Genomic DNA, 22,675 nt, shown 5'->3' with positions numbered 1-22,675 from the left:
GTCATCCATTTGCAAATTATTGTTTAACTTAGTGCATTTAGGATTGACAACATATCTCCTCGTTTTACGTGTTAGTTTTATAATTTAACTGTTAGTCAGAAATATTACTTCCCTTATTCCCAGACTCTTTTTGGGAAACTTCTCACAGTAGCTCCCAAATACTGGAAACAATAGAGAATTCTTCAGAAATGCTCAAATGGAGGCCGCAAAGATGTCTTAAAAGGCTAGAAATTATTTCCTTGCATGAGTTCTTTTGCTATCCAGTAGGGTACCCATGAGTTGAAAAGGCACTAATTAGCTTTGCAGCATTTACTAATTGGCATCTTTGGGCTGTGAGGCATGCCTGGCAACAGTCCTAGATGTTAGACATGGTCAGTTTAGTTCAATTTAACAATTTTTTGACTACTTCATCATCAGGAGATTTCTGCATAGAATCGATTCATCATATAACACATATTTGTATTATGCTTTACAATTTTATTTCATTTTGACCTTTCAGCAACCCTGAGAAATGTTATGCAGGAACTTCCCTATTTTATAAAAAAAGAAATTGAGGTTGAGAAAAATGAACTCTCTATCCAAAATCATCCAATCTAGCCAGAAATTAATCCCTTTCAATAATGATTTTCTTTGCATTGATGACGATAGAACAATGTATTTCAGTTTAGAGAAGCAGGTTAACAGCTTGGTTTTTGGAGGCAGTGAGACCTAGATTATTACATTCTGACTTAAACTCTTATACCACTTAAGTGACTTTGGGCAAGGTTTTTCACTTCTCTGGATTTTAGTTTTTCACACTTATACAACTGGGGTAATACTTCTTCCTCTCTCACAGGGTCGTTACGATCAAATGACTTGATACTTGGAACCTGTCGGGCCCAGTGTTTGACACTCAGCACTTGGCCTATTGTTGGCTGCTATTACAATGTTTAACCCAGAAAGGTCACCCTTATTCCACTTTATTAAAGACCAAATAAAAGTAAATAGGAATTTCAGTTAGATAATGGAAACGTTTCCTAATGATCACCAAAATGAAATAAGTTACCACTGGAGGACGCAGCTATGAGAGTGAAAAAGCACAGGAGACCTAAGTCTTTGTCTTGTAGGTGCTTCTTTCCAGCTGTGTAGCTGAGGCAAAACACTGTAGCCTCTTTGATTCTCAGTTTTTTCACCTGTGAAATGTGGCTAATTAAATCTGATACTCATGAGGTTGTTGTGAATATCTAATGGGATGGAAAGGAAAGAAAGTGATTTGTAAACTGTGAAGTGTTATGCAAACTGAAGGTGGTGTTATTCTCCTCTGGAACTCTTTGAAAACATTAGAACTTCTTGGGTGACTTAAATATGCTCCTGCATGGAGGTAGTAGAAGGACTAAATAAATAACCCTTTGGATCTATTTTACTTCAAGGAGTGTATGTTTTCAGCTTAAATTAGTATTGATGGTATTACGTCTTGTATCAAATTGAAATTCAATGGTTGTTTTTGGATAGCAAAAAACAAAGCAAAAGTAAAAAATAAAGCAAAGTAACAAAGGGGAAAATACTTGGAAAGCAAACATATTTTGTATAGGAAAACTTAATTATCATATTGATTATATGTGAAGTATATTCAGTGACAGTCAATAATTACAATGATAATAACATTGTGCTTTGTAATTAGAAAATACTTCTAATAAGACAAAGGTTATCAGTTTGAATTCCCTTTCTGGTCAATAACCATCATGTCAGCTTTCACCCTGAGCTCTCCTGAGGCCACTCAAGTACCTGTGTTCACAAGGAGAATAGAGATTGGGTGAAATTGTACAGATGCTCAAACAGTATGGGTAGAAGAACTCTATATTTTAGTGCAACTCTAGGTTTTTTTTTTTTTTTTCTTTTAGCACACTTAGCATTATTGCATTTTGTAATTAATTGTCTGGATTACCAGTCTTGTTTAGCAAGTTAGTGGTTTAGGTCACCTGAAATGATAATCCAACTTTCCTGAAAGGTTGGTGGTCTAATCACCAGTATGTTCTGACTCTGTATTTACAAGGCTTGACTTTGCTGTGCTGTACTTGAAAATGGCCCTGAGAACTATGAACTTCTTATGAGTGTTTTTCAGATGGGAAAATGGAGACTTTTTCCCCCCACCAAGATTTCTTACTCCCAGGTGAAGAGATTTTGGCTAATTTTATAAAAAAAGGTCAGTAGCACAGCTGGGCTTGAAATACAGCGTTCCTGACTCAAAGTTCTATATTTAATTTGTAGGTTTATTTATTTTTTATTTTATTTATTTATTTATTTTTGATTTATATGTAGTAAATTTAGTCAGAGGCTGGGAAAGGGAATATTATGTCTGGATATTTAGCAAGATCGGTGATTACTACAATTACATCTCCTTCAAAAGTAAAGTGGTTGTTTGAAGTGACTTATTATTCTAATTAGTTTTGTTAATCATGTCAGTAATATAATTTGATCCATTGGTGTCTACAGGTCTAACTATAAAGATAGGGTATCTAACATTTAATTTCGATGACTTTAAGTTATGTAATTTAGCATAGGGTGTCCTAATAAGCAAAATGCTCTTATGTTGTAGAGAAAGTGGTGATCTACATTTTGTGATTTGGAGGTTGATGATAAGTCCCTTGCCCCATCAATTTATCTTTTACTGAGAAGCCTATTTACCAATATTTCACTATTAGAGGTTCGGACCATCTTATATATTGTAAAGAAGCTCATTCATGCCATCAGCAACCTTAAAAGATTGAGGGTTGAGTTTTTGAGGGAAAGGAGGGGGGATTTCTACTAAGTATGATCTGAGATTGGGGGAGGATTTGAAATTTTGATGAGAGAAAGAAAATATGCAATGAATGATTTTTGGATGCCTGTTTTGGGACTTTAGATTATGGTGGGAGGGATGTGGTCCATCAGAAGGCAGCATAAAGACACTGGGTGCCCTGAAGGTGGGAAAGAGGTGAGCCAGAGGATGAGAGAAAGCTAAGCAAGGGAAAGTGGAAATGTACTTAAGACTTACTTTATGATTTGCTTACGGTCTTCCTTGTTGATACAGGTTTGATTCAAAGAACTTTAAGTATGTTCTCAAGAAGCAATCAACTAATTTGAATACATGTGATTCTTTAATTTTATGTTAATTTTAAACACATTTTTTCTTACTGAAGACACTTTCCTGGGGGAAGATATGCTCTTTTTTATAAAAGAGGGATTCTTTACTTATCAGCCATGTGATGTGGAGCAGATCACCTCATCTAACTTTGGCTCATTTTTAGTCAAAAGATGATAATTAACACCAGTCACTGGATTTCACTGGATTGGCCCAAGATCAATTAGGATACTATGTATTAAAAAATGTGAACTGTAAAGTGTTCAACCAAGGACAAAACATTAAATAGTATATGCAGTATGGTTTTCTTTCTATTATGAATATTTGTGAGATACAAAGCTAATTGTCACCCTTCGTGCCCATGATGTGAGGGCCAGATTCATACTGGCAGCATGCCCATTACCGGAAATTACTTTTGTACCCCGTGTCCCCCACCAAATTATCCCCCAACCTCCCTCTCCCTCCCGCTTTCCTCCCCTCACTCCACTTTGTAGCCTTGGGAATGATCCCTCCCTCTGTAAGATGAATGAACGCACTACTGTGGTCTGTCTTTCCTTCCTTCTTTCTCTCTTAGCTCCCACATATGAGTGAGCACATGTGATATTTATCCCTCTGTGCTTTGCTTATTTCACTCAACATAGGTTTCTCCAGGTTCATCCATGCTGTTGCAAATGCAGTACAGGTTGAAGTGTACATGCCCGGACTCTGGAGCCAGATTACCTGGGCTTCAATCTGGTTTTGTCCCTTTATACCTGTGCAACTTAGGCAAATTAAACTTTCTGTGGCTCAATTTTCTCACCATAAATTGAAGAAAATAATAACTACCTCTTAATGTTGATATGAAGATCGAAGGAGTTATATGTAATGGGCTTAAAGCAGTGCTTGGCATAAAGTACAATAACCACACTAGCTGTTGTATTTTTACCTGCAAGTCAGCACGAGACTGAATACTGATTTAGGTGCGTGAGAGTGAATTACTTTGAAATTTAAAAAAATTCTATACTTATGCTTCAAGCAATGTATCATTCGACCCATATCATTTAGTTTCTAACACTGATAGCTATTTTTTTCATGTTTAAATAAGTAAAATGATATGGCTGCTTATGGATTTTTCCTTAAAGACAGACCTATGATTTATGTTAAATCTGTATCTTGTGGGTATGTGTTATTAGCAGAAATGAGAAATTTGTTTTTAAATTACGTGTGGGTTTTTTTCTTGCATGATAAAGTACTATGTGTATCAAATAAGAATATAGAATCATAGAATGTGAAAGGTGGGAGGGACTCTCAGGGCATCTAGTGGAAACAGGACGCACTTTGCAGACAGTCCTGGCTTGCAGTGACTTATTCACTTCTTGGCTTTGTAAGTACCACAAGATTCACTTTGGTGATCTTGTGGTACTTACTTAACCTCCCTGAGCCTCTACTTCGTCCTCTCTGGAACATGTATTTTTTTGCAATGACAACTGTTTCTCACTGTGCACGCACACACACACATCTTGACTCTCTGCCTCCTGCCTGATCCCCACACCATCTGGCACGGATATCCAGAGCAGGGACTGTGTGGGAGCCTCAGCAGGACTGTCTGAGCCTGCAGGGCCAGCTTCTGGGAACTGTTTCCTCCCACTCCTCAGGGATCATTTCTCTGGCTCTGTTGGGACTGTTTCATGGCTGGCTATTTGGATCCCATGACCTTTCATGAGCATAACATCTCTAATCTGTGGGGGTCAGACACTGCTAGCCAAGTCGAGTGAAGCTGTTAATGAGAGTAGAGATGAAGGTGGCTTCTTGTTGCTTGCTACATGAAGGAAGCTTTTGGGTACCCTCTGTTTGAGTGACAGAAATACTTGTGCAGGACACAGATGGCTGCTTTCTCTTCTCAGCTGTCTTCCTATCCATTGCTTCTTTGTGCTGAGTCAGGATAATAGGAAGCCACTATCTCTTAGTTTGGGGGAAGCAGAGAAAAATCACAGACTTCTTTGATTTTATTTTTATGATAGAAACTATAAATTTGTCCCCTTCCCTGCCCATGTCTCTTAGATCCTCCAGCATAGGGCTATAAAATTATTAGGCCACACAGCTCTTCTGTGGTACATTCTTTGTGTCCAAGGAAGGAAGTTCATGGGTTGCTTCTTATCAGTTGTAAAGTATAATGCCTGGGGTCTTGATCTTAGCTGTGGTGCTTCAATGTCCTTCCCGCATGTAGGTCTGGCCTTACAACTATCCTCAGTGTTAATTTTGAGAAGTCTGCTTGTGTCATCATCTCTCTGGACTGATCTTACTGTTTCACTGGAAATATTTTTAAATCCAGCTGCCACTTTCCTGTTTTTCTTTCTACTAGAATTTGCAGCCACTTGTTATCAGGAGTAGTGGTAACTCTATTGATTTTTGTTGTTGTTGATGAAGGTCTTGAAACATTGCACTTGTGGGATGGGTTTTCGGACCTAAATCTTGTGCTGCTTCACTAGATGATGAGATGCTTGAGAGTAGAAGAGATGTTTTTCAGCTTAGCATAGCCATAACTGCCTACTACGCACTAGAGACTTTGCTTTAATTATTTTATTTGATTTCCATGGAAAGTGTACACATAAGGAATCTTATTTCAGAGAGCTTAAGTAAATTGCTCAAGTTCATCTAGCTAGTGAGTCACAGAACTTGATTTTGAATCCAGTTTGACCTTAAAGCCTCTTTTCTAAATCATTTTTCTAAACTTTCTCTTGGAGAGTTAGAAAAGCTGTACATAAGAGGAATGGGATCTTGGCCTGTACAAGATGCTTAGATGGTACTCTGAAGCAGGGGACAGCTATGGAGCTGCATTCTTAAAGAAGAGGATGGAGAGTCTGCATGTCTTCAAAGCCTGAGCTTTTTCCACTAATGTGCATTGACTTAGGTCACTGGCATGCATGGGCGCTTATTCTACCACCCTCAAGGAAGAAGTCACCCCTTTGAAAGGCTTTGGCCTGTTTGTGGGTCATTGTTTTATGTTTTTTACTCAGGTCAGAGAGACAGATTATGTGAAGAGGGCTCTCACTGATAAGGCTGTGGGTTGAGGCAATCAGGCAAACTCTGTGGAACACTTGAGTGAATCCATGGTGGAAAGACATTCTGAAAGGTTAGGACTGTGTGGAAGTCAGCCTCAGCTAGCTGAAGATCAGGAGATACTCTGGAGTCAGCCCCTATGCTTGTGGTTCAGGCCCACTGGCTTTGGCAAGAAACAGGAGTGTATAATTAAAATCAGTTACCCTCAAAATTATTAAATATTTAGCTAAACTTTTTATTTGAAATTCTTTTTAGAACTTTTGTCCTGAATACTATTCTGCCATAGAAAAGAATGAAATTTTGTCATTTGCAGCCACATGGCTGAACTTAGAGAAAATCATGTTAAGTGAAATAAGCCAGACACAGAAAGAGAAATACTGCATGTCCTCACTCGTAAGCGGGAGGTAAAAAGTAAACAAATAAATAAAAAAAGAAAGAAAGATATAACAATCACAATAATATCTTGAACTTGCAAAAAAGAACAGAACTGATATTACTGGAGGTGAGAAACGGTAATGGGTAAAAGAGGAACTGGCAGAGGGCCCCCCAAAATGATTACACTGTGTAATGTTGATTATACTAATTATCCTGATTTGAACATCAAATATTGCACACAGGTATTGATATTCAACTTCTCTGTACCCCATAGATATGTGCAATCAACTAGGGTTAGGGCTACAAAAAAACACACAACAACAACAAAAACTTTTATCCTGAATAACAAATATAACTTTTTAAATGATTCTATTTTGCAATGTTTTGTATATAAATAAGAATATGTATAACATATTATATATATATGTAACACATATATATATATAAGTGAACCATATTAAACACCTGGGAATAACTTTCCAATCTTCCTATGTAACCACTTTTCTGAATTTTGTATTTATCATGCCTTACTTTTGATAATTTTACTAAATGTGCGTGTGTATATCTGACCACATACTTAGTATTGCTTGGCTTTGAATTTTATAAAAGTGATATCATACTGTACACAACTTCTAAACTCCCTTTTATTTCTAAGATTCAACCATGTTTTGTGTGTGGTTGTGATTTATTCATTGTCACTGCTATATACTATTTCATCTTGTGAATATGCAATAATTTAAAAATTCACTCTCCTGTCTATGAATAGTTGGGTTGGTTCTACTTCTACTACAAATAATTCTTCTATAAAAAAGTTCTTGTACACACACTCACACGCACACAACTTGAAGTTTTGTTAGTTATGCTTGGAGAACACCCCCTTTTAATGTGTTTGGAAACTAAATTTAACTCCTTTTGAGAGTGGAAGTAACTGCTTCACACAAGAAAAGTCAGCTCTTTAAAAGGCTTAACTCTTTTCATAAATGTGTGCTTGTTAATGACTGGGAAATTCCTAGTACAGGAAAAAAAAAGTCCTTTTGTACAGATGAGGTCATTCTGGTCTTAACTGACCCTGTGTACTCTAGTTCTTGCTTTCTGTTCCATGTTTTGTGACCAGAGGTTATTGGAAGGATAATCCCTCTGTGGCTATTCACTGCTTTGGGGTCATGTTGCCAAAGAGAGTTATCTTAGAAACTGCCAAGCCAGTGTAAGAGGCCCAGATCCCAGGAGTCCTGAGCCAGTGACAGATAATGAGTTGGTTTAGATTGGCCATGGGTTGGGTTGTCACAGTGCACTTTTCATGTGTACTAGAACTGCTGTGTTTGCTTCATTCTCTTTACATTTCTAAACTGCCCCACTGCTTCTTGGTTCAGAAATAATCTTTCTTTCCTAGGGGCATCCCATTTTCCTGCTTTGATTCTATCCTGATAAGTAGAAGCATCTGTGCCACTTTGGGGTCTGTTCATCTCATTAACCTGGCGTAAATGAAAAACAGCTGCTGAAGGAAGTTGCTTTCTATCTTTTCCTTTGAACACTTGGAGACTGATTCCTCCTAAAATTAATTTATGAATTGGCTCGGCTAACATGAAGAATATGTCTGAGGCCTTAGCTTTGTGCTGTGAAAGCATTCTCCTACACGGCATTGTGGAGGAGATGCCTCTGATTTAATTTAAGCTCACTTTCCTCTAGCATTAACCATGTCAGGGGCTGACCAGTTAGCTCGGAAGGCTAGAGTGCAGCCTTATGACACCAAGTTCACTGCCCAATAAATAAATAAAATAACCATTTCCAACCAAGGAGGAATGTTAAAGATTTGAAGACTATTAGATAAGGAGATTGTTACAACTATCATGGATGCCTTTATAAAGAGATTAACATGGAGTGGGTTCTAGTAAAACTTGACGTAGACATCTGGGGTCTTCTTTAAATGATATATTTGTAAGACAGCCACTTTGAAGGATTAGGGATTGGAAATTGATACTTATTAACTACTTCTTAGGTATCAGCTCTGTGCTAGGCCTTTTGTGCAGATTATCTTTTTAGAGGTACTAGGTTTGTGAGGTTAATTAGAAGCAGCACACGACATTATCAAGCTACTGAGCTATCTCACATCTTGAAGGTTCTGTGCTACATTCATTATATTCTCCTAAAATTTGTCCTTGGCTTTAATGGATCAATGTTTTGATAAGCCTTTGGTTGATTGACTGCAGATTTTTATTATGTAAAAAATTTGCTCTCTTGCCATTGAGAATTTGGTTTTTCTTATCATAACTTCTTAATAAAATCTCCATTTTGGGATCTTTGTGTCCTATTCATGGCTCCATAAGTCTGAAACTCTAAGGTCAGTCTCTACTGCCTAAATAAGTCTAAGAACAATTGGTTGATCTGGGATTAAGAAACTCCGTCTTGAGCCATCATGGCAAGGAGAGGATTATAAGATTCAGTTGTAAATGAGCTGTTTAGGTATTTGCTGCAGACCTCATATTTTACCCAAAACACCTGTGGCCCCTCTAGGAGGCTCCAGGAAGAACCCTTGCTTGAAATCCTTTGGGACATTAGGGAAATCAGTCTGATTCCTGCTTGAAGGAATGACTGTGGGGCCCTGGACCACCTGCTTCTCATCCTCTATTAGTCCCCTCAGATATAGAACTAATAGAAAAAAATGAAAGATCATCTAAGTTTAAAAGTACCTCTCACTATAAAGTTTACTGTTTTAACTCAATTTACTGCTACTTGCTAGACCATGCTTGAAAACCTTGTTGAAACATTATATTTTGTAATGATGAATAAGCTAATTATCCTGATTTGATCATCACGCATTGTACACAGGCATTGATTTTCAAATTTGTACCCCACAAATATGTACAATCAATTATGTTTCAATAAAAAACAAAAAGAAAATATTAAGATGTGCCATTTAATTTCAGCTGGTCATTACCTCATGTAGATTACAAATGCTGGAAAGGAAGAATCATGACCCATGTTTCTGCAGTACACCCTTCTCACTACCCCCAAGGCCCAAGTTTATTGTGCACAGCCAATGAGTATTTTATTGAACTTAATATCTGATATAAAAGAATTGAAAAAAAATATGGCTAGCAAATACTATTATACTTGAAATTGGGAAATTCTGGGTAATGCTGAGTACCACATATTAGTTCCTGTGGGGAAAATGCATGGCAGGATGCAAAATGGGTTAATATTGTAAAGTGAAAATCTTCATAAGATAAATCAGAATCTATGTATCTGCCTACGATGCTCAGGATGGGAATGATACTGGATTTGCTGATAATGTATTATTATTATTATTATTCTGTAGCCTCAGACGATACAGCAAACTCTCAAGAGGACATTGCAGTATTATGAGCATCAAGTTATGGGGTAAGTAAAAATGGATTTTGGTCATTATTGGTGGCAAATTAAGCGTAATTACTCAGACATAGCTTGAGCATGTAGTTTTCTGCTACCCAGGTCAATCTTATTGCATAGTGGCTACTTCTCATAGTGTGAGTTGGGGACTCATGGGAGTCCCTTGGAGTAATCTTATGTTTTATTTGTGTTTAATTCTTTTAAATGAAATTCCCTTTTGTTGTTGGTATTTCTTTTCTTTTTTTTCTTGTGTTTTTAACCTCTCATTCCAACAATGAATCCCATAATCTTACCTTACTAATGTGGTAAGGTTTATTGGTACCAACTGAGAGGCTTTGTATAGGATTTTAGAATCCTTAGTAGAGTTTAGCCAAAATCATTACAAACTTAACACAGTTCAGTGAGAGGTGTAGGTTTAGCAAGAATCACATACTACATGTTTTTCTTTACTATCTTGTCTCTGTACATGTTGTGATCTGATATAAAGTAAGAAACTTGAGGTGAAAAGATAGGAATTCAAGTCCTCACCAGCACATAGAACCTTTAATAAGTAACTTTATCTCTTTTATAAAACATGGTATGATAATAATAAATTAATCAAGGATTAAATGTCATGATTAAATGAGATATTTTCAATGAAAGTAATTTATAAGCAGAAAGCTCCATATAAAAAGCAATTGGGAAATACAAAAGCCTAAGTTTACTTTCTCATGTAATCTAACTTTTTAAATTAAACTCATTGACAATAGAGGCAATGTATATTTCCAATTTAACTTGTTAGTGTTCTCTATGTGCTGCAGTGATTTTTCTTTGTGAAATTTTAAGAACTTTTGAGGAGACAATTCAGATCCTGTTAATTCTCAAAATGCTGTCAGGAATCATTTCACATTTATGGCTAATAGTCATTGTCATGAGGATCAAGAACATATTCTGGCAGGCCGAGCCTGTGGCGCACTCGGGAGAGTGTGGCGCTGGGAGCGCAGCAGCGCTCCCGCCGCGGGTTTGGATCCTATATAGGGATGACCGATGCGCTCACAGCGCTCACTGGCTGAGCGCGGTGCGGCTGGTCTCATAAAGGACAAAAACAAAAAACAAAAAAAACCCATACTTTTGGCTATTAGGGTATAGTGTGATTTTTCTTCCCACAAAACAGTAGGGAAGAAAACTTAGTGGAAAAATAATTTTAATACCTAGTACAATGCCATATATGTTTTAAGTGCTTGATGATTATGTTAATTGTCATTTCAAAGGGAATTGCTTTGAAACTTTGTCATACTAATCCTCAAGAGTGCAGTACTAGGAAAAGCATATTATTTAAACTCATGAGATGGCTTTTAGTTTGAGGCCATTAGTGATTTCAACCGGTTTATCCTAATGGAGATAAAGAATGTCAAATTAATCTTTCCCCACACATCCTAAAATAAAACTTAATCACTCTCACTGAATTTTCAACTTTCAAAGTACGGTGTTTGGATTCATTAATATACTTAGAACAGTTCCTCATATGTGACAAGTTTTCTCTCATGTTTATTTTTGTAATTATTATTAATATTTTAATGACAATACCAGTCATCAAACTCAAATCAGTTTTTAGAATTGTGAATGCTCTGTTTTGAAATCAAATAATAACTGATGAAACTTTCTCATTTATGAACTAAATTATGTCTTCAAGGCAAATTGGAGTGGGACTGTTATAATGTGATCAAAAGAGATAACCAAACTATGTTCCTGTAATCAGCAGAACGTTTTTTTATCCATTAGTAGGATGGAGTTCTCTTTTACCTAACTAGTAGTCTCAATTCGCTCTTCTTTTTTTCTGTGCAGACATGGCAGGTGGTGATTCTTTGTTCATTGCCTAAATGTTCTTTTCCTAGTTCTGCTTACTGCAGACACAGTTTAAAGAAAACAGAGAATTTGACTGCAGCATGGAAAGGCATCTTGATGTCTGACTTGATCCAAATAGACCTGTTAGCATGTTTTGGCTGACTTCCAGGACTTGAAGTACCTCCGCTCACAGCCTTTATTTGTACTTATGCTGATGAAGACAAAAAAAGCTCATTGGGAGCAATTTCGGCACCTTTACCTTTCTTTACTTGTCTTCCTTTTTCTTCCTTTTTTCCTCATCAGTGGCTCCCCTGTCCAACTCCCTGTTTTGCCTTTTAGACTCCACCTTTCTGCTTTTTTATTTCTCTTTTCATAGCGGAAAAAGGAGAGCAGCTAATATCACTAACACTTGGGCTAAAATGTATTCGCACCTGTGTTATTCCTCTTAAGAAAACACAGTTTAAGGCTTTTTATCTCTGTGAAAAGGAATGTATTTCTTACAGTTAAAAGAATTTCAGGCAATTGAGTGTAAGTGCTGACAAGCATTATCTCACATATTTTTGGGGGAGGTGAGGGTGGGAAGGAGATGCTTTTCCTGACCTCTGAAATTGGGTTTGCCTAGGGCCTGTCTTGAAGTCATTCAGCTTTCAGGTAGGTGCCTTGGATTGAGACGATGAATCAGGGCAGGTAACAGAGTATGAGCTAGCCCTTCAATTTTAATTTCTAAATTTAGCCTCCAAACACTATCCTTCCCATCCTCCTTTTCATCTCCTTTAAAATTCTGCCCTTAGGTCTACCTTATCTACCAGAGCTCCAAGATTGCACAGATCTGCTTTTTGAAATCTTGTACCTGTTGCCCACAGAAACACTCCAAGGCTTGCTTTCTTTCTTTCTTTTTTTTTTTCCTGCCTCACGAGACCAAGACTTGAATGTACAGAGCAGCTGTTCAAAGGGTCACAGATGGAAGGATTGGGAGGGAGTAGTTGATGGAGCCTCTTAATAGGGAGTAAAATAGCCTCTTTGTACCTCAGCCACTTTATCTTTAAACATTTATTCTATTCCTTAATTTATCCATTCACTCATTCACTTATTTATTCATAGAGATCATTCAAGCTGGGCAAATGAGTGCTAAAACAATTTATTCATGCAATGTGATAAATCATCTTCTTTTCATCTCCACTGTCATCATCTCTCACCAAGAGATTCTGCTCTAGTTTTCTGACTCCTACTTCTGCCCCCCAGCATCATATTTTCACCACAGCAAAGGGATTAAAAAATCTGACCATGCCACTTTCTTACTTGAAATCAATGGTTCTCAAATGGTAATGTGTATCCAAATCACCTTTCAAGCTTGTTAAAACACAGATCTGGCCTCACCACCAGAGTTTCTGATTCAGTGGGTCCAGGTGGGGCTAAAGGATGGGCATTTCTAACAAGTGCCCAGGTAATGCTGATGCTGCTGGTCCAGGAATCCCACTTTGAAACCCCTGCTTTAAAACATATAATGGCTATTATGATAGAATAAAATCTGGATTCTTCCTGTGATCTGGCCTCTGCTTACCTCTCTGAAGTCATCTTCTTCCACTACCCCTTTCTCATTCCACTCCAACCTTCTGTTGGTTTCTGAACTATACCAAGCTAACCTCAGGGCCTTTGCATATACTGTCCCATTTTCTTAGAATGCTCTGTACCTAGATATTTGCACGGCTTATTCACTCTGTACATTCAGGTCTTGATTCAAATGTCATCTCTTCAGAAAGGCCTGCCCTGAGCACCCAAACTAAAGAAGTCTTTCATCCCCTACCTCAATCTCCAACCCCAGTCATTTTGTATTATACTTCTATTATACCTCTATTATTTCTTTTCATACTGCTTATCATTAGCTGATATTTTTTTTTTTTGCTTATTTGCCTTATTTACTTCTATGTTCCTGTGCCTTCTAAGTGATTGGTACATAGGATAGACTAACATTTTTTTGTGGGGGGGAGGGTGGGGAGAGAGGGTGAATGAGTGAATAAATTGTGCCTTAGAGGCATGTACACAGATTTTCTTTTAGGAGCATAGTGGGTAAAAGAGTAAATTATGCTTGGGAAGGGGCTATAAAATGAAAGATTGAAATAATCTTCAGAGTTCAGTACAGTTCTAAAATTTATAGTTATAATATCCAGGACCCTTTTCTTTAAGGCACAAATTATACTGGTTTATTTGCATAGTTTTCCATTTATGCTTAATATTCTACCTCTGCGTATCAGGTTGACTTTGTGGTAAACTCTGCAAATTCATGCTCACTCTGAGAGCTTTATGTTTGTGTAGCACCGTCTTCTCTCAACCTAGAATGAGTGAGGGGCATCGAGTGTGCATCTTTATGTTAGTTGCTCCTTAGCTTAAGTGTCTGGGGAATGGGCTAACTTTCTTTATGGGGTGGAAAGAATAGTGAGAAGTGAAAGGGTTCACTTTAGGAATTAAAAGGAACTCAGGATTGAGTAATATCTGTCTATTAGGGCATTTTTTTTCCTGATGTCATTCTTGCTAATATCTTTTGCTTTTTCTTCTGTCTGTGTGTCTTTGTTGTGGAGATATTGTGCTTTGGAGGTAGACATCTAAGACTTACTAGGCTTAAAGTAAGGTTCTGCTATTGAATAATCTTGAGCAGGTTACTTTAAATCCCTGAGCCTCAGTTTTCTCTTTCTCTCTCTTTTTTTTGCACTAAAGATCTCACTTGGCTTTATTGTGATTCTAGAATTGGGCAACAAGTCATTCCATAAAATAGAATAAGCGTTCCCAATTTTCTCATTTTCAAAATGGGAATAACAACAGGGTTGGAGTGAAATTTAAATGAAATGGTAATATAATAATGTGTTATATAATCACATTAAGTAGTTTATGTAGTACCTGGTACACAAAGTTTGTCAACATGTTAATTGAATTATTATTACCAGTATTAGTCTGGACTCTTTGGCACTTCAATTTTTGTTGTTGGTCTTTCCCTTTATCCTCTTACTGTATCCTTCCACTGCCCTCCTTGGGCCTTTAAAAGTTTAGAATCAGGTGCTTAGCATCAGGAGCTAGACATGCCCAATTCATGTTCATCTTACAGAGAGTTTCTTTCGCTTCAGATTTTTTTTGACCTAAATTCCTGCCTCTAGAGTGCCTGACCCAACTGCTCTTACTCATGTTTATACTACATGTCTCTTACTGGTCTGTGGCTCACAAAAATGGATTACTATGGCAGTGTGGACAAAGCAGAGATTTCTTTAGCAAACTATCATGGAAAACACATGATAAAATTTCTCTGAGATATATCGCTCATTCATTATCTATTTTAAATAGTAAAGCATAAAGAGATATGTATTCAGAATAATACGCTTCATTTAATACTTTTTTGCCAGAATGAGCTTTGTTGTGTTAATATCACGGGCAGGACTTCTGCCAACCTCATATTAGCCTGGGACACCATTTCCTGTAGTCATCTAAAATTAAATTTTATTACCCTGATGATCACTGTGGGCACTATGTTTGTTTTGTGCAGCCAACCTTCTGTTCTCTTTTTCTTTTGACAATTGAAGAGAAATTAAGCCAGAATAATTTTAATAGAACATTAGAAGTGAAATTGAGAGTGGGTGAACCCTGATTATTCCGGGAAACAAACTTCAAGGATATTATTTATGCTTCTATGGTCATATTTTGTGGCTGTAAATTATTGTATCTAAAAAGTGATCTAGCTTCCTTTTTATATATTTATGTAGAATAACTATATCTTTTTGAATAAAATCAAGTTAGAAAAAAGCTTATATCTATTGATTGCTTACTATGTTTGAGGCAATATGCTGGGTACTTTACATGTGTTATTGTATTTAATCCTAATCATATATGTCATAGGTTCATTTTATTTAGCTCATTTTACAGATGAGGAAATTGAGGTTCAGAGAAAAAATTTTGTCCAATATTACTCTGATAAAAATGATGGAGCTTGATTTAAAAATAACCCTGTATTTGTCTGTGTTTAACATCTGCGCTGCTCCTCTTATTGAGTGATTTCTGCATTCTGAAAACTGTAGTAAGCATTTTGCCTAATTGGTTTATTGGAGTCTGATCTCAATGAGGTATACAAACATGAAAGTATTTTATTTTTTCTCTCCAATCACTTCAAACATGCCGGAGTGAATCCCCTTTGATACTAGCTCAGATTGCTCTGTTTTCTAGGTACTTTCGGGGATTATAAAGTCCTCTCCAGACCAATTTAGATCTTCAGTCTCCTGTCCAATCTAACTGTTATATCCCTCTGTCAGCCTGGGTCAGGGCTTGGTCTGAGGAACTTGGAATGCAGTGCAGAGGGGCCATGGTGTGGGTTTGCACTCCTCTTTTCCAGGCCACTCCTTTCTGGGTCCCTTCCTCTTCTGATGTATTGTGTCAGGCAGAAATGAAATGGAAAGCTTTTTAAAATTTACTGCTGGTGTGTAAGTCCCCTCTTGGTTGTGGTGCCCTCAGTGTGAGGTCCATGTATGGATTCTGCCCTGAGCTCAGGTGCCCAACCTCCTGCCCCTAAGGACTGCACTCTCACAGTTTTGCTGGTGGGATCTCTGCCCCTGGCTGGAAGCTTCTAGAATGGGAAAGCAGTGAGACCACCTGGCAATTCAAGCTTGCCTCTCTTTAGTGGCATCTCCCTAACCCATGGGTAACTCATTTTTATCTTGCCAAATGGTGCGCTTCTAGGTTGCTCCCGATTTTTTTGCTTTATTTCTTTTTCTTGTTAATAACTCTCTCCAGAATCTTCTTCCTCTGCTCAGTCAGACATGGGTGGTGGTGCTGTATGATCAGGAAATCCACTGCTTCAGCAGATGTTCATTGGGGAATGAAATACCCAGCCCCCAATCCCGACCAGCCATGGATTCCTTTCTCACCAACTGGGCTTCTGCAGGCAACACTCCCCCTCTCTTCTTTTCTCAGAAGGGAGGATAAAAAGTACAACAGCACTCTCTTCCTAGGCCAGCCACCCACTCTTCTGAGAAATTCCTTTTGAATTCTTTCTGTTCCTTTGCTTTTATCGGCTGGTGGTGGGATGACAGTGGCCATGCCTGTTCAGTCACCTCTTAAAGCCTGAAGGAGAGTTTGGGAACTCTTCGCTGCTCTTTTGGGATGTGAGAGCATTTGGTCCCTCTTGCCCTCAGCTTTGGTGCCTTGGCTCTCTTTCAGAAGCAGCAGGAAAAGTGCCAGCCAACATCTGATTACACAGCCATTGTGTCATTTAGTCCTCACAAGAAATCTAGCAGGTACCTGCATTTTATGAGGGAGGAAGTTAGACTGACAAAGATTAGGTTACTTGCCCAAGACCTCACAAATACAAGATGGCAAGACCATGACCCAAGTGCTACCAGACTCCAAATGCTTTATTTGTTATTTGTCATCCCCATTCCATACTGTTATCTTCTTGACTACGATAGGGGATGAGGTGTGTTTATTTTCAACATAGTGGAATTCCAGTGCACCTAATTAGTACTGTTACTTTTTCTTTTTGTAGACAACTTTCTTATAGAAACAGTTTACCAGCAGCAGTGAAACACTCTGAGGGATACATTAGCTATACAAAGCTGATATATGTATTTTTGTTTTCCTCCTCCATTTTTTTCACACGTAGCTTTCTTATTAATGACCTTCTCCAGTTCCAGGTTCAAACTGCTAATGCTGATGTGAATGGTGGGTTGGGCCAGAAGTATGACTTAAAGCTTCAGTTATTTTGAAATGTGATTACGCTGAAAGCATAGGTTGCATGTGCTTGTGTGTGTGTGTGAGTGCATTCACAGATGCTTTCAAAAAATTTCTCCATATGCTAATTTTGTTTTCTTCTTAGTTATAGGGATGCAGAAAAGAATTTCCACAACATCTCCAACAGATGCTCCTATGCAGACCATTCCAACAAAGAGGAAATTGAAGACATCTCAGGAATTCTTCAGTGTACTGCTAATATACTCGGTATATTAATTATATATTTATACGGTTGAGAGAGAATAAAAGAGGGGAAGAGGGAAAGGTAAAGGTGTAAACGTTTCAATTTTTACTCAAGAGAGATTTAGAGAATATGGCAAATTGAGACCAAGACCTTGTCTTCAAGTGGTTTAATTTCAATACTCCTGAAGATGTTTGAGTGGCAATTACATGCATGCCATTTACTTGGAGACTGAAAAACATTTTAACAAAAATACTTACATTCCAGGGAAATGTTTGCAAATATTTATATGCTGGTAGTATTAGCCTTGTGTAATTCATATTTCTATGGCCCTATGTAGGATCTTTCCTTCCTCTCAAAGACATACTCTGCTATTTCTGGGAAGCCCTGCTTAGGGCTGGAGGGTGGCTCACATGTGCTTATAATGGACTCTACATATCAGATGTCCCTTCCGCAGCTGTATCAGTGAAGCCCATCATCTACTGAGGTCTCTGTGCCCTGCTTCGGGCTGGGGTAGTTTCCATATTGAAGATACTAGTATTTATGACAGAGGAGCTGTTTTTTGATGCTCCCAACGTGGCTACCAAGTACTGTTGTAAACTGCACCCAACCATGCAGCCTTAAGGTACCATAACTGAGCCATTCTATCTACTATCATACTATCCGAAGTTCCGGGTGTGTGAGAGCTACATTGTACTCCACGCACAGTAGATACCGTAGCAGGAATATTTTTAGCCCTAATGTCTTACAGAAGTTTTTAGTGAAAAATGCCTCTTTCAGTTCTTTTTGGAATCCTCCTTTTTCCTATGGCTCAGATAGGAATCCTTGGGGTGCTGGGAACAATAAATCTCAGTGACTGACTCCATGCGAAACACAAAATCACCCGTCCTTCAGAATCAGGGGATGGAGACTGAGGCAAACTTGTTTCCATGTCTTTCTTTTCCTTTAGGATAAGTACTTTCCCTGGAGACACCTGAGTTCCTTCTATAAACAGATTCCAGGTGATCTCAACCCATGAGTCTACCAGATTTTTCTAAGCCTGTCTGACTCCCAGAGGCAGACCTCTTTTACACTTAAGCTGAGAACCAAACTGCCAATTGTCCATACTTCATCCTAGGTATCTTTCATAAACACAAAATATTGTGATAGGAGGCCTTTTCTTTGGGGAGGCATACAGATGTAGTGGTTGGTCTAGAATAGCTTGCAAGACAGTTATGCGCAGTGAAAAGGAAAACCAAAGATTCACTTACCTCAATCTTAATCCAACAGCAGGGATGTCATACTACCCACATAAACCTTATTATTGGAGAAGATGAGGGATAAGAATAAAGAGGGGTACGATTGGGCATTACCCAAGAGCTGTTTAATGTTTTCTGGTTTTGTATTTTCAAAGACTCTCCTAACTGTAACATTCATTTCTCTTGACTTATCGTGATTTTCAGGTGGTGGGCTGAGATAATGCCTGTCTAAGAGGGATGTCTCAGAATCTTGGTGGAGAGATGTTTAATATTTTGAAAAGTTGCTCCATACTTATCCAGTTTCTAAATGTTTCCCTGCTCCTCACATCTGCTTTCCTTATGCTCTCCACCTTGAGAATCACTGAGTTAGAGGGAGTAAGCACTGTTCAAAGACAATGAATATATAGGGATTGCTAAAGGTATTTGAGCTGTGAGTTGTAAATGAGTGTGCGGAATTCCCACAGAGAAAAAACCCTGGGTCAGACAATTTGACATGGTAACCGCGAGGGAGCGCTGCTAGCCCAGCACAGCTTAGTTGCCCCTCAAAAGTTGCCATGACATGCAGCATAAGCAGTGAGTGAAAAGAGCATCATGCAGTGTGCCAGCTGCTGACATTAGGGAAAGGTTAGTTTTAGGTGCTTATTATTTAAAAGTTGCCTATATAACAGCGTTTAGATTTCCCTAAATATTATCTTTTTCTAGAAAAGAGATATTAGGTCTGATTTTTCTCTCCCCCTGAGTAATGATGGGATGTTCTCAAGATTTAAAACACAATCATGTAAAATTTAAATTTCTGAAGAATAAAACTAAATACCTGCCACCTGCTGTTGGCACAGATCCAACAGATTATGTGCCTAAGAGGTAGCTGTTCTCTTTTGAATAATGTTCTTTTGTAACTCTTGAAATATAGATTCTCTGAGGACAATAATATCAGCTTTACTGGTTATTCTCAGTGAAAACTTTGTTTTTAACAAGTCACTAAACTATGATTAATCTTGGCTTCCTTAGATTTTATCTTTTTTTAAAAAAAATACAGTTAAAATCTCTTGTGCAATAACTTATGAGAGTGAAAGAATTGGTTAACTCACTGACCAGAAAAACAGCATACAGGAAAAGGAGGTTTCTGGGGAGTGATTGTATGTGGCACAGAACTTTCTTTGTGGGATGCCAGGGGTCAATTTTCCAACTCTATGATTTATATTTATCACCTTTGGGGAGTGTGGTTAGAATATTGGTGAACTGAAATTGGCAAATACAAATTTCTTTTACCTCTTAACCTGTTACAGGGTTGTGGTAGAGACCAGGAATGTGTTTGTTTATTCATTCATTTGCATGTCATTTATACTTTACCATCAAAAAAGACTTGAAGTCATAGGTCAGAAAATATGATCACAGTAGCAAATTTTTCTCCTCCCCAAATCACCATCTCTATTTACTTAGTATACATTACTCTGGATAGTTTGTTTCCTGGCTCTTAATGCTGAAGTTTGAATTTAGGAGGTAGCATAGGATAAAAAAGGGGACCTGAAGAAAGGGAGAAAGTGAGCTGAGGAAGACCAGCTATGCCTCTGTCATACATTCTTTCTCTCACCTCATCTGTAGGACTCCCTGGGAACACATGCTCACTACAGAGTCCTTGGTTCATGCCCCTCCAGTAATTCCAAAGAGCGGTTTCCAGATATCAAAATTTTTGCCATCTATTTCTCTTTTGTGGCATAGATACTGGTTGTTTCTATTTAGTGTCGTCATTTACAAATTAGGGATATTGAGTCAGTCTGCTTTTTGCCATCTATTCATCTCATTTTGGTGCTCTGGTAATCGCTGTGCCAATTCAGTACAATTCTCTAAAGAGGCCCTTGACACTCTGGGAAAAGGCTATGCAATGAAAGATGGTTGTGAACAACGCCCTCCCTGCTGGAGGCTTGTAGTGTTAAATTTACTGCTTTATTTGGTACATAATGTCTTTTGCATACCAACATGATCTAATTTTAGTTGTCTGAAAAATGTAAACCTTTTCTAGCCATCATCTGCAAAACCTATTTTTAGCTCAAATTAAGTATTAAAAAATGTGTTCATACTCTTATAAGGCATGGCATTTAGTATTTTTTTGGAAATTGTTATGGTTGAATGGTATTGTGAAGCACGTTCTATCCCAGGTTTGCTGCTGAAACGTTGTCACTTGATCTTGCCGCTTGGGTTTAGGTAGTGTTGTGGGAGGCAGACGAATGAGTAGAGAGAGGTAAGGGAGAAGGATGATAAATTGTATAGTCTCCTTTGCTGTAAGAAGTTAAATATAAACGAGGTTTCATTATTTCAGTTTTAACAAATGTTAATACAATTAAGGGGGTTGTGGGTGTTTCAATCATTGTAGAGCTACAAGATGGGGGATGGTGTAGGAAAGAGACTTCCCACAGTAGGTCAAAGATCAAATAGAAATGAGGGCTCTAGGTTAATTCATTTACTGATAAATTGTAGCAAACGAACGTTCACTGTTTTAGTAAGCATCAGTTACTTGCCAAGTACTGCACAAAATAATTTTATACTGCCCTTGCTAAATGCATTTTCTCTCAAAATAGTCAGGAAGGACATAGTGGTGAAAGGATGTTTATTAATGTTTTCTCTGTTAAAAAGGTCTTTGTTAGTGGTGTTTTATTGTCTCTAAAACATAACACATTTAAAGTGAGAATGCGAGTACTGTTATCATGGGATTATTTTGTCGGGAAAGTGCTAGTGAGGAAGTTGGAGGAGAGGACCTTTGGGTTTTATTCCTCACAATATATTCTTCATATCAGGGATTCTGAAATACTGTGAAATCAGACCCCTTCATAATGTGCCACAGATTCCAAAATTTCTAGCTGGTATGGAGCTGTTTGTTGTTGCCATTTGTTTTTTGTAAGTAATGATTTATTGCTTACATGTCAACCTGTATGTACTTTTTTGTTTCATTGTGACTTGGAGTGTGCCTTTAGGAACCTTTTAATTGGTAATAAAACTGTGAAGAATTAGTTAGCCCTATTTAGGGTTAAGACTACCTTGGGAGTTCCCTTGGGATCACTGTAAATCATACAATTGTTTCATTTATTAGAATATGTTTAACGTTTTCAGCATTTTGGAGAGCTAGTTAGTGGAATAACCACTTACCATTTTTACCGATGAATTAAGATTGGTAGCACTAAGCAAATTCTGCCTTTACAGTTCAAGTTATATATAGCTTGTAAGTGATCTGTTTTCTCTTTCAGTAAAAGTAAATACTTTCAGTGTTTTAATAAGATGAAGTCGAGTTAAGATGGTTGGGGGGGGGAAAACTCAATAATGTTATTATAATGCAGTGATTTAGAGTGAAGACTAGAGCCAGACTATCTGGGTTGAAAATGCAGCTCAGCTACTTAGTAGCTGCATGGAGCGGAGTGATTTACTTCATCTTTCTGTATCTCATAGTTCTCACTTGTAAAATAGGATAGTATAATTACATACCTCCAAGAGTTGCTAGAAAGATTGCACAAGTTAATTTATATAAAGTACTTAGAACAGCCTGCTATATAACAAACAAATGCCACATAAATGTTGGCCTTTATTATTATTGAATATTCACAAAATAATGTTTGCATCAGACCTCTCAGCTCAATCTTGCTCCCTTTTTTTAGGTGAGGAAACTGTTACTTTGCAAGGATAACTTGTTAATGTCTTCAGTCTGAGTTAATCAGCCACAGAGGCAGGATTTAAATCCAGTTCAGTCTGGTTCCAAATCCCATGTACTTTCCACTCCTTCAGGCTCCCTTCCAGGGCTGG

General features: G+C 37.8%; 1 protein-coding gene across 1 annotated transcript in view; it reads left to right on the top strand.

The window, feature by feature from the left end:
• The window catches only part of GUCY1A2 (guanylate cyclase 1, soluble, alpha 2), a 165,871-nt gene that overhangs the window by 8,237 nt on the left and 134,959 nt on the right, over positions 1 to 22,675 (top strand). The window contains exons 3-5 of the mRNA XM_008586840.1: positions 9,831 to 9,892; positions 16,873 to 16,974; positions 17,553 to 17,674. Of these exons, the coding sequence (XP_008585062.1) occupies positions 9,831 to 9,892; positions 16,873 to 16,974; positions 17,553 to 17,674 (286 nt within the window). The remainder of the gene's footprint in view (positions 1 to 9,830; positions 9,893 to 16,872; positions 16,975 to 17,552; positions 17,675 to 22,675) is intronic.

Source organism: Galeopterus variegatus, unplaced genomic scaffold (assembly GCF_000696425.1).
Source record: "Galeopterus variegatus unplaced genomic scaffold, G_variegatus-3.0.2 Scaffold4152, whole genome shotgun sequence".
NCBI lineage: Eukaryota > Metazoa > Chordata > Mammalia > Dermoptera > Cynocephalidae > Galeopterus > Galeopterus variegatus.
Note: the sequence above shows the minus strand (reverse complement) of the source record. Positions and strands in the feature narration are given on the sequence as shown.